Source organism: Podarcis vaucheri, assembly GCF_965113315.1.
Source record: "Podarcis vaucheri genome assembly, chromosome: 5".
NCBI classification, from domain to species: Eukaryota; Metazoa; Chordata; class Lepidosauria; order Squamata; family Lacertidae; genus Podarcis; species Podarcis vaucheri.
Genome location: NC_138763.1, coordinates 71,619,893 through 71,633,025, shown reverse-complemented (window position 1 = coordinate 71,633,025; position 13,133 = coordinate 71,619,893). Strand labels below are relative to the sequence as shown.

Genomic DNA, 13,133 nt, shown 5'->3' with positions numbered 1-13,133 from the left:
TGAAATGGCGTTGGGAGATAGCTGTCAACAAGCGATTTGTTTTTCTTATCCCTTTTAACCAGCAAGGAGGAGGAAATGTGATAATGAAAGGTTAAGATGCAAGCTACTACTTATGGAGAACTGAAGATAAGATATGGAAATGCCTGAGATGTTTTGCCCAAACATCAAATACCTTATTAGCATAATTCCTCATTCCAGTGGAGCATGTCAGTATAGCAGCATGCCAGAAACCAGTTAGGGGGCAATTCATTGATCAGTTAGACTGGAGAAATCTGATTGGCCTCAGTGGAGCTTACCTCACTGTAAATGACCCTTGAATATTTCTCCTTAGGCAAGTCTGAGCTCTGCCTAATGCCAAATCTAAGGATGTTCTGATTGGACTTTGGATTGGATTGCAGGACTGAGCCATTGCTGTTTTTAATCCTGAAAGCAGCAATAGGAAAGAAGCCAAGCTGCATGCTTAAAGCTAATGCTCCATGTATGTGTGTTCGAAAAACACCGTTCCGAAATTATGTTATGATTTACATTTCTGCTTTCCAAACAAAAGGGAGCAAAGGCAGACCCATTTTCACCACGGAAAGCAGCAAGTGCTAAGAGTCTGAGAGATGAGCACAAAAAGATACAAAGGAGTTTTGGAAACGGATATTACGCTACCGGCTGCCTCTATCTCTGTTTTTGCTGCAGTAGGTAACCCTGGCATTGCACTCTTGTAAGCTAATTTGTACTTAAAACAAGATCAGATTTCTGACTAATTATTATGCAGAGCAGGCAGGCACATTCCGACTCAGCCGGGCGGCCCTGTCAACGGCTGAAAACCTTAATTTGTTAAAATCATATTTATGTTTCTGAACTGCTATTAGCACTTCAGAGCTGTGCCTAAAAGACCCCATTCCACACTGTATCCTTTTAATCAACAGAATAATGAGCTACATGCCAGTTACGAGATTGCTACTGCTTCCCCAGCTCCCAGGGGAGGATAGCTTCAATTTCCCTCTCTGATTTTAGTGAATTAAGGATGGGATTCACCTAACCTGCCCTGTTCCTGGAAGCTGTGCACAAGGACTTTCACTTGCACAGTGGGGCTTTCCCTCCCCCCCATGTCACCCACACCCCTGAAATTAGCTCTGGGAGGGGTCAGGAGAACCCCCAGAATAGCATGGGGGGAGAGGATAGTTCACTTTGGCAAGCAGGAATGCTTGAGCAAAAGAAAGGTTTCTTTGAATTCCACCCTATGTATCCAGCTGCCTATGGGTAGTAGTCAATGCTAGTCTTCCTCAGAGTGGGCCCATTTGAATCAATGAACCTACTTTAATCATGCCCATTAACTTCAGTGAGTGCACTCTGAGTAACATTAGCACTGAATACCTGGTTTAATTTACACATTTTTATTTACACATTAAGATCTGGAAATTCAGGATACAAATTCAAATTCCCTGCAGTGGTGCCATTAGGTTCCCTGGCTTACTGGAGAATTTAAAAAAACAAAACACATTTAAGTGGTGATATGTACCTTGAGTGAGGCTCTGTTGTTTAGGCTGCTACGTCTGTCTCTAAAAAGTCACCCCAGTCTTGAGTGTGAGTTGTCTCAGCTAGAAGCTCCCCTGGGCTTGGTGACATCTTCATTTGCTCTTGACCTGTGGAAAGTCAAATAGCTTCTCCCCATCGCCACCTCCACTTGCTGTTAACGATGGTTCCTTCCTTGTAGATGTCGAAGCTCTTCCTTTATTTATATGGTCTTTGTGTTTCTACAACAGAGGTTGCTGGGCTAGAACTCCCAGCAGCCCCAGCTAGCACGGCGAGTGGTCACAGATTATGAGATTTGTTGTCTAACAACATCTGGAGGGTCTCAGGTTCACCTCCCCTGCTTTACCGTATCAGTCTCCCCCAGTCCTTTCCCCGTTTCTTGGCTTCAGAGAACCTATTCCACATTGGTTCACACTGACCATTCAACAGTAACACCTTGCAGAGGATTCTGGGAAATGTTCTTGGGTGCACAATAAGTTCACACGTTGAAGCCTTATGTGAAATGGGAGGGCACTGCAGGAACTAGCCTGTGTTCTCTGAAGGCTGTGAATTGGACTGCAATGAAAAAAATTGATCCATCGTGGACAAACTGCCCTTGAGGAAAGTCGATCCAACATGACGGTTCTGCTAACAGAAAAATAGGTTTTGAACTCCACTGTGTTTAGCCTGTGGTCTATAGTAAATAAAATAATACACAGTGGAATGATTTTTCTCGAATGATTTTTAATTTAGCAATTTGAGCTTTGGGGTTTACAGTGACTAGCACCATTCCCAATTACAGGCCACAGCAATGCAGATAGAATATCTACCCAGTTTCAGTCCCCAGTATTTTCAGGTACGGCTGAGGGGGAAAAACCTTCCAAACCCCTGGAGAGTTGCTTGACATTATCCTGTAGATAATGTCATGGCAGATGGACCAGTGGTCTGACAAGGCAGCTTATTATGGGAAGGAAAGGTTGTAGGGCAGTGGTTTGGCACCTGCTCTGCATGTCAAAAAGCCCCTGGCATCTCCAGGTATGACTGAGAGAGACGCATCTGAGATTCTGGAGGCCTACAAGGAGTCCCTAGAGACAAAATACTGAGCTGGAGCGACCTAAAGTTTGCCAGCTTTCTATGTTCCTATAGCACATCTGTCTCTTTGAACATTCTGGGTCTAAAAGCTGTCATTTGGAGATAGAGATTAGTGAAATATTATGTCCGTTCTCCTGCTTTCTTTCTGTCCCCAACCCCTCCTGTAATGATCAATGGTCTGTATGTTGCCTCTAAGTATACCTTTCCCCTCCTCATCAAGTGACAACTATCCACTTACCCTCTTATCACCTTGAGCACTTACAGCTGTCAAGTGGGGGGGGGGCAGAAATGCACCAGTAACTTTGAGGATTCACTCTGCTGCCACTGAGGAAGTCAATAGAGAGCCATGACATCAGTAGAGCCAAAAAGAGGTTTGTTCTCAAAACAAGTGCAGATTTTGCAGCAAAAGCTCTGAACATATTTTTAAATGTGTGGCTCACTCCCCTATTTAGCTAGTTCTCTTTACTATCTGCTCTCTGACGTTTCCTGCAGAACTTTACACCCGTCTTTCCAATCGGCAACCAGCATATATGATGAAAATGAAGCACATTTGCATAATTTCTGATACAAATAATAATTAGTAGCATCATTATGCATATGTTCTGATTCTGCTAGGCATGGAAAGGAGCGGTGCAATTGCAGCGCTGGAATCCTGCCCTTTTGCACTTACGCAGCAATTCCTTTTGCTTCTGAGATTTTGCTAAGGCTTGCCTCTGCACATTCAAATCTTTTCAGTCCAAAGGGCTAGAAAATTCTTTCCAAACAAGAAAAGAAAGCTTTGCCCATATCCTCTCTACTGATCAGAGTATGTCTAATCAATCAATATCTCCCATCATATAAGACTGTGTTAGAAGGGAACAGCAAGTGTGTGTGAGCAGGAGAGTGTTCTGCACATTCTCTTGAATGAGATGTCAATCTTTTTCTTTTTTGACAGTAGGAAGTTCTAAATGGATAGCAATGATACCACATGCAGCTAGCTCTGGTGCCCTGCACAAATCTGACTTATTCAGAAATGAATGGGATTGTGATCGCATGGTGAATGGAGACATCTAGAGGAAGCTGAAAACATTAAAGGCCGAACGCAGCATGCTTACAGGCTTGGGAGTACAGTGGTACCTCGGGTTATATATGCTTCAGGTTACATACGCTTCAGGTTACAGACTCCGCTAACCCAGAAATAGTGCTTCAGGTTAAGAACTTTGCTTCAGGATGAGAACAGAAATCGTGCTCTGGTGGCGCGGCAGCAGCAGAAGGCCCCATTAGCTAAAGTGGTGCTTCATGTTAAGAACAGTTTCAGGTTAAGAACGGACCTCCGGAACGAATTAAGTACTTAACCCGAGGTACATTTCTAAAGGGCAACACAGTCCTGCTTGCTACAGGAAGATAGATAAGGCCTGCCTCAGGACATTTGGGCATTTAAAGTAGATAATCCAAATTACTCCACCTCAAGGAACAAAACTACCCTGTAGTGTAGAAGGTTGAAGGTAATATTGAAGACAAAATGTGTATGCTTTTTTCAAAACATAATTTAAAGTAGACACCATAAACACAGGGAATGGTGTCCCTATGGGAAATGGGATTATGCTGAATGAAAATGCAGAGGAAGCCACTGAAAGGGTCTGCTGGCACCTTTGTTATTGCTGGATCTGAGCCTGGGAAACTGAAAAGAAAATTTGTTGGCCAAGCGATGCAATAGGATATTATAATTAGTATGAAATCCCCATCTTTGAAAAAGAGAGAAACATGGATAAATGTTGGGTTGAAAAGAAACAAATCGTGATGGGGTTGCCACGGCCGAATGGTGATTCCCATGGGCATGGGATCTCCCACACGGACTTGATGCTAACTTGCAACTTGTGAATAATTTGGAGACATTTATTTGTGTTTGTCAATGAATGGTTATATGTCACATTGGTCAGGCTGCACTGGTTGCAGGTCGCTTCCCAGAAAACATTTTTTTCCACAGTTTCCAATAAATATTACAATATCGTTGCATGTTTGGGGAGTCAATCCCATGATGCCAGAGTCCTTTCCGATTCTTGGCGTCCAAACTAGACATGGTTTAGCAGCTCTCAGAGAAGGCTCGGGTTCGATCACTGTGTGTTTGCTATATTACCTCTCAGGAGGTCTAGAATGTTAAGAAATGCACTGCAGCTGACACTCTGCATATCATTCCAGGCTGGCCATTTGACATCACCATGTGTAAAATGAGTGGCTTGGTGCAAGGGATGTCTGTCTCCTCTTCCGTGTTCACCCTGGTGGCCATTGCAGTGGAAAGGTAGGTTTGTTCTATTTATTTCAAAGCGTTTCTAAACCGCTTTGTGTTTTTAAAAACCTCAAATTAACATGCGGCATAAAAACAGTAAATGGTATCATTAACACAAAGGCAACATTCCATATAAGAACAGGAAAAATACAGCATATAAAAAAAATAAATAAATAGGAATTCATGCAGACAAAAACAGGGTGTGATTTCATGGGTCAGGTCGTTGGCCATTGCGACCCATATGTTGGCAACCTCCTATCTGGACTATTGCAGTGTGCTTGATGTGTGGCTTCCCTTGCAACTTGCCCAGACACCTGCCGATAGTACAGAACACCACAGCCTGGGTGATGCTCCTTATCGGGCCCATACCATGCCAACGCTGAGGGATCTGTACTGGGCTGCCTTCTAGCCACCAAGCCAACTTAAGTTTCTGCTGCTTACATAAAAAAAGGTAAAGGTAAAGGACCCCTGACAGTTACGTCCAGTCGCAGACAACTCTGGGGTTGCGGTGCTCATCTCGCTTTACAGGCCAAGGGAGCCGGCAGACAGTTCTTCCGGCTCATGTGGCCAGTATGACTAAACCGCTTCTGGGGCAACGAAACACTGAAACCAGAGCAGCACACGGAAATGCCATTTACCTTCCCGCTGGAGTGGTACCTATTTATCTACTTGCACTGGCATGCTTTCGAACTGCTAGGTTGGCAGGAGCTGGGATGGAGCAATGGGAGCTCACCCTGTTGCGGGGATTTGAACCACTAATTTTTTGATTGGCAAGCCCAAGAGGCTCAGTGTTTAGACCACAGTGCCACCCGCGTCCCTGCTGCTTACATACAAAGTCCTAATTAACTTTGGACCAAGGCTACCCTCCACTGCCCAGCCTTGGAACCAGTTTTGGGAACCCAGATACTTTTGTCATGACCCAATGATGATTGGCTTGTGGTAACACAGAGGAGGCTTCCCTCTTCCCCGCCACTGGGGGCACCAGTTTTGCAGAATGCTCTCCCTGCTGAAATATGAGGCCCCATCACTAATGGCATTCCACTACCTCCTGAATGCCTACCTGTTTAGACAAACATTTCCTTGAACTCCCTGATTTGTTTTTAAACTTTTAATTGTCATGCTTTTTTAACTGGCTTTTGTTTTACGGTATATTTTAATTGAGAATGTTTTGCTGCTCTGTGTATTTCATTACGCATTGAATTTTGTTTATTGATTTTATAGTTGCAAACCACTTCAAAACCATTTTGGCATATACACAGTATATTTTGTTGTTGTTGTTGTTTAGTCGTTTAGTCGTGTCCGACTCTTCGTGACCCCATGGACCAGAGCACGCCAGGCACTCCTGTCTTCCACTGCCTCCCGCAGTTTGGTCAAACTCATGTTAGTAGCTTCAAGAACACTGTCCAACCATCTCGTCCTCTGCCGTCCCCTTCTCCTTGTGCCCTCCATCTTTCCCAACATCAGGGTCTTTTCCAGGGAATCTTCTCTTCTCATGAGGTGGCCAAAGTATTGGAGCCTCAGCTTCAGGATCTGTCCTTCCAGTGAGCACTCAGGGCTGATTTCCTTCAGAATGGATAGGCTTGATCTTCTTGCAGTCCATGGGACTCTCAAGAGTCTCCTCCAGCACCATAATTCAAAAGCATAAATTCTTCCGCAATCAGCCTTCTTTATGGTCCAGCTCTCACTTCCATACATCACTACTGGGAAAACCATGGCTTTAACTATACGGACCTTTGTCGGCAACACAGTATATTAGCTATTATTAATAATAAATAATAGCCAACACAGTAAATAAGCAACAATTTTCAAACCCCCATCAAAGGCATATGCAGAGCCCCAAAATAACCTTCTCTGTCAACTATGGGAAATGTTACAATGATACCATATATAATTTTGATAACATTTTATCCGTTTATTATTTATGTTTAACATTTTTATTGCTTCTACCTTCTCTATAACCCACTGTCTCTGAGGATCTATCGCACATTGCATTGTTTTTAACTTCTTGCAACTCTCCTTGAATGCTTTGGTAGAAAAGTGGGGTGGAAATTAGAATAACACCTCCCTTCTCCCAACAAGGGCTTCAGGGAGAAATAGTTTTCCCTCCCTGCATTTTATCAGCACAACAACCCTGTGAGGTAGGTTGGGCTGATTGGCCACTCATATCATTTCTGAGCCCAGGTTCCCCTGACTGAGGTCTGGCTGCAGCATTAGTCTCACAAGCTGCTCGTGTTAGCTTTTGCTAATGAGAACTTTGGGGGGTCTATTGAAGTTAGTTCATATGTTTCCTTTTAATGGCGTTTTGTCCTGAAATTATTATCTCCTTTTAGAAAAGCTAGAAAGCCACAACTGAGATGCAGTTTTCCCTCATGCAGGAAAACTGCCTTCTCAAAATGTCGCTTATAAAAGGCCCTTTAAACCCCTTGTGTTCTGGTACAGTACATCCCACAAATCTCTCAGCAGACCATGAAGGAAATGCTTGTTTCTCATAGCTTTTCCAGTGTTGTATCTGAATATATTGCTTTTTCCCTCTTCTTGCTTAGGTTCCGCTGTATAGTGTACCCATTCAGGCAGAAGCTAACTCTAAGGAAAGCTCTGGTCACCATCATTATAATTTGGGTCTTAGCCTTAATCATCATGTGCCCCTCTGCAGTCACCTTGACCGTCACCCGGGATGAGTACCACTTCATGCTAGATGCCTACAACAATTCCTACCCACTCTACACCTGCTGGGAGGCATGGCCGGACAAGGAGATGCGCAAGATCTACACAACCATTCTTTTCTCTCACATTTACCTGGCCCCTCTCACCTCGATTGTGATTATGTACGCTCGGATTGCCTTCAAACTCTTCAAGTCATCCGCAAGCATTAGAGGCTCCCAGTCGGAGGAGAACGAGGGAAGGAGAGTGTCCAAGAGGAAAATCAGAGTTATCAACATGTTGATCATTGTGGCGTTGTTCTTCACCGTCTCTTGGCTGCCCCTCTGGACTTTATTGCTGCTGACAGACTACGGGAACCTCACCGAGAATCAACTCAACCTCGTCACGGTTTATTTTTTCCCCTTTGCCCATTGGCTGGCTTTTTTTAACAGTAGCATCAACCCAATCATCTACGGGTACTTCAACGAGAACTTCCGGAGAGGATTCCAGGAGGCCTTCCAGGTCCAGCTCTGCTCCATGGAAACAGAACACAAAAACACCTATTCTGACAGAACCAACAGTGGGTTGCTTTTTGGGGCACGCAATCGGATTTTTGTTGAAGTTCAAGGCAGTGACTCAGCACAGCCCTCTGAGTCTGGTCAGAGTAGCCTTTTGAGAACAGGGCTGTATCCTGCAAGGAACGGAAGGGTAGCTCACCATGGTCTGATGGTGGAGGACTTTGACAGCAAAAGTTGCTCCCCCAAAACTGTCAGTATCCCAGCTTGGGATATCTAAGAATATTTGAGATGCTGATGGATTGATTATACAATATATCGTTACATTACTTTCACAGCATGTGAGCCAAATCCATTTCCAGTAAGCTTTTCAAGACCAAAACCCATTGTCGGTGTAGATATCTAAGTGAAGGGACTTGACGTTTGTGGAACTTCCTCTTCTTATCCTGGGTTTTGATACTTCAGTATGACACGCACCAGTTTTTATAAAGCACTGCAATTTATAAATGCTTATTCCTCCCCTTAGAACCTTGTATATACTCCAAATGAGGTGTTGGGATTCAGGCCTGTGTTCAGGGCTGTCTTAAGCATATCTCACAGAGTTGTCGACCTTTTTTTAAGGGGGGGACTTGCGTGGTCCAACGTGTGCTCGGCGCTGCATGTACAGTGGTACCTCGCAAGACGAATGCCTCGCAAGACAAAAAACTCGCTAGATGAAAGGGTTTTTTGTTTTTTGAGCTGCTTCGCAAGACGATTTTCCCTATGGGCTTGCTTCGCAAGACGAAAACGTCTTGCAAGTTTGTTTCCTTTTTCTTAACACTGTTAATACAGTTGCGACTTGACTTCGAGAAGCAACTCATAGAACGTGGTGTGGTAGCCTTTTTTGAGGTTTTTAAAGACTTTGGTGATTTTTGAAGCTTTTCCAAAACTTTCCCGACACCATGCTTCGCAAGATGAAAAAAATCGCAAGACGACAAAACTCGCGGAACGAATTAATTTCGTCTTGCGAGGCACCGCTGTAAGTAAGAGGCGCCCAGATCGCAGCCCAGACGGCCTCCCACGAAGCCTCCCTCTAAGTGCCCAGCGCCCCTTACATGTCCCCATACAGGGAAGTCCGCATGACAGGAAGGCCAGCAAGCAGATCAGGTGCCTTGTCGGCTGTCCCATCCTCGCCCGCCGCCGGGATTGCACAGGGCGCTTCCCTGCTCCACTTGCAGACTCCACAGGGAGGTGTGCAGAGCAGTGACGCACCAGAGATGGGTGGGAGAGACATGCCCACCCTGCCCTGCACCCACCCCCAATTGCACCCGCCAGGCAGCCCCGGCAGGAGGGGACGCAAAGGGGCTTCCCTGAGCCGGACGCAGTGCGCTCCAATGGGCAGCTGAAAGGAGAGGTGAGGGCTGCCCCAGAGCAGGGAAGGGAGAATGCCCTGACTCTCCTTCCTGGACACTCAGCCTGTGGTGCCCTCCAAAATCTGGTGCCATGGCGCCGTGCACCACTAACGTCTATGGGTAAGACGCCCCTGCCTGTGTTTAAAGAGGAACCAGACAGAACAATTATTCTGAACTAGATTTCTAAATAGAAGTGCAGTTGGCTGTGACTGGTCAGCAACCTCATCTGTTGGAGACTGCTTGTTGTGCTACCTCAACAATAAAAGCAAGGTAAGAGTGACAAGTGAGAGGAAGAAAAGCCTCCATTCAGGAAACAGGAAGATACAGTATTTAGAGCACACACACACATGCAGACCATTCACTTACTCTATATCAGCCCCATAATTGATCCATTAACTTTTGTGAGACTGTCCGAGAATGATTCAAATGTTACTGTTGTGTCACGGTTGCTGCTTCTATGTGATCAGATGCCAGGGTTTGGGGGGGGGTTGGTTGTTGTTGTTTTGTTTGTTTTCGTAGGAAGGTGTCTCTGGAATCTGAGATTCCCAGCTAGGTAAAGGTAAAGGTACCCCTGCCCGAACGGGCCAGTCTTGACAGACTGTGGGGTTTGTGCGCCCATCTCACATTTATTGGCCGGGGGCCAGCGCTGTCCGGGGACACTTCCGGGTCACGTGGCCAGCGTGACATCGCTGCTCTGGCGAGCCAGAGCCGCACACGGAACGCCGTTTACCTTCCCGCTGGTAAGCGGTACCTATTTATCTACTTGCACCCGGGGGTGCTTTCGAACTGCTAGGTGGGCAGGCGCTGGGACCGAACAGCGGGAGCGCACCCCGCCGCGGGGATTCGAACCGCCGACCTTTCGATCGGCAAGCCCTAGGCGTTGAGGCTTTAGCCCACAGCGCCACCCGCGTCTAGCATATATTAAATTTTGAGAAGCAATTTCAAAACCTACAGTGTTGGCAGAGAACATTGTTTATGTTCCCAGCTTATTGGGGTGGGTGTGGGGTACCCGTTTTATTTATGTCACCAGGAGCTAAATTTAAATGATGGCAGCCGAGCCAGATCCTGTCAGGGATTTGGTTGGGATGTTTTGTGTTAGTATGCATCACTTTAAGCTTGAATGCCGTTGATGTGTGTATCTCATTGGCCAATTTGTTGCCCATTCACCCTCTTGGACAGATTGTGACCAAGTTGGTGTCATCTACCTCACTGCTTAGCCTTGACTCCGTGTTATTTATGAATAAGCTAAATAACACCAGCCCCAAAACATATTCTTAGAGGAATGTGTCTCTTAGTTTTAACAATGAAGGAAATTACTGTATCTATTGCCTCACAACCCCTGCTTCCTGGTGTATGCCCATTAGAGGACTTACCTGTACTTTTATCTGTTTATTTTTCCCACGGTTACTAAGTCTCCTTAGGAACCTTAGCTGAAAGAGTTTGTAAAAGCTTTTTGAAAGTCCAGGTATATAATACCTGTCAGATTACCTCTACCTGCATGTTTGTTGGTGTTGATACACTAAAAAAATAAAAATCTCGAAGGGGTGTTGAGGCAGTGTTCCGTTAATTTTATTATGCTGACTTTAAATGTTTAGCCCACCTTCCACACAACTTTGCAGAGTAGCTTGTTGTTCCTTAATTGTTACACAGGGGATATAGCTGTGCTGTAAAGTGCAATATACAAATATGACACTAGATGGCGACAGCGAGCTATGCAAAATTCAATGTATTTTTCAAAACTTTTTTCATATGTGTGTAGATTCCACCCTGGAGAGGAGATGACATCCTCATTTCATTTCAGGAAGGGATGCATTTCTACCACATGAGGTTGCCAAATGATAAAATAAAGAGACTGTCCTGCTTTTTAACAGCAGCTTGATCTACAGAAATCAGCAGATGAAGCTCTTCACAACAGGAAGAAAAACATGGTTTCAAATCAAGCCGCTGTGAAAGGCAGTGAATCAGGGACCTTTTTTAAAAAATAAAAATAAAGTAAAATGGCAGTTCTACTTATTTCAAATACATGGCTTGTATCCTTCATTAACCCTACATTTTAAAGAATAAAAAAACCAAGAAAATGGAGAGTGTGCATGTTTGTATAAGAAAGCATCATTGAAGCTCAAAGGCAAACCCAGGAAGAGAATTCATTTGCTGAATCAAAGTGTTTACTGCCTGTATTGGTCCGTTGTCTTCCATTGCACTGTGACTAAAGAATACCTACCAGAACTCTTTATTGCCATTTTTGTAAATTAGCAGTCCTGTGTTGTAAAAGTGGTCATGATGCTATTACACTGTTGTTGACAATGTATCAGAAATAAAAGATACTCTCTGTTGCTGTATGCTTTTAAATTATGATAATATTTGTAGCTGCTGCTGCTGCAAGTCTCTGTTGCATTTAGGGTCGGCCAGCTTCTAGGCAGAGGAAGGAAGCTGCCTCGTGAACTTGAAACAGTTTAGCTTATATGTCCAAAGATGAACAAAGTGCTTTCCTACATGTCATATTGGGCAATGTTAAGGGCCTTAGGGAGTTTAGAGTATGTCACAATCACATTACTTCGAGGCTCCCTACATTCATCATTTCTCCATACCAATTATCACACATAGCTGCAATGTACATTTCTCCTGCTCTGAAGGGTAGGATCCGAACCAATGGCTTTAGGTTACAAGAAAGGAGATTCTAACTAAACAGCAGCAGGAAGAACTTTCTGGCACCAAGAACTGATCAACAGTGGAAAGGACTAAAAAAAAAAGTGGAAAGGACTCCCTCAGAAGGTGTTGGGCTCTCCTTCCTTGAAGGTTTTAGGCAAAGGTTGGATGGCCATCTGTCATGGATGCTTTAGTTGAGATTCCTGAATTGCAGGGCGTTGGACTAGATGACCCTCAGGGTCCCTGTCCAGTTCTGTTATTCAAACCTCTGGTAAACAACACGCCTAGCTGTCCAGCAATAAAACTGCTAGCACATTTACAACAACACATCATTTGTCCCTTGGATTTGGGGTTTTTTCATAAGCATCTGGTGGGCCACTGTGATAGCCAGATGCTGGAGTCGATGGCTCTTCGGCCTGATCCAGCAGGCTCTTTTTACACAGCAAGAAATGAACAATGAGCTGTGACGTTTTTGTATTGCAAAAAGGGGAAAGGAAAGGATGACGGGTTTTGTTCAGGCGTGGGGCTGGGAAAGAACAGCCACTCTGCAGTCCAGTCCAGGCTTCTTAATATCCCCCCATATTGCCGGAGATTATTTTTTTTTGGGGGGGTGTTACTGAGGTTTAAGATTGCCTTTTGGATAGCGCTGCCATATAGAATTTGGCGTAACCCAATAAAGATAATTTGTTTAGGGGAGGAATATACAATTGGGAGACTAGACCAGTGTTTCCCACACTCTCAATCTGTTTTTGGACTACAGTTCCCATCATCCCTCGGGAAGATGGGAGTTGTAGTCCAAAAACAGCTGGAGACCCAAGTTTGGGGAAACCTTAGACTTTCTCCAATCTCGGTGATTATTATTATTTATTATTTCCACAGAACTAGCCCTGTTAATTCCCCTGCAGCAGCAGCAGCAGCAGCAGCAGCAGCAGCAACAAACCAGCTCAGCAAAGTGTTTGGCTGCACATAAGGCTTTGCCTGCCCAGAAGCAACTCAACGGGGTTACTCCCAGTGAAGCAGCGTTTAAGGTGTCAAAGGTGCCCCAAATCAAATTTGCTGAAGAAAAAGCGGAGGGGCGGG

General features: G+C 44.8%; 1 protein-coding gene and 1 long non-coding RNA gene across 2 annotated transcripts in view; both read left to right on the top strand.

Moving 5' to 3' along the window:
* The window catches only part of NPFFR1 (neuropeptide FF receptor 1), a 15,338-nt gene extending 6,987 nt beyond the window's left edge, over positions 1–8,351 (top strand). Inside the window, exons 3-4 of the mRNA XM_082225347.1 lie at positions 4,774–4,873; positions 7,405–8,351. Coding sequence (XP_082081473.1) covers positions 4,774–4,873; positions 7,405–8,296 — 992 coding nt within the window. The 3' untranslated portion in view covers positions 8,297–8,351. The remainder of the gene's footprint in view (positions 1–4,773; positions 4,874–7,404) is intronic.
* A 685-nt stretch (positions 8,352–9,036) lies between these two features.
* On the top strand, positions 9,037–11,740 carry LOC309533771. Its single transcript, XR_014220462.1, has 2 exons — positions 9,037–9,960; positions 10,323–11,740. It is a non-coding gene; the product is annotated as an uncharacterized lncRNA (long non-coding RNA).
* The last annotated feature ends 1,393 nt before the right edge of the window (positions 11,741–13,133 follow it).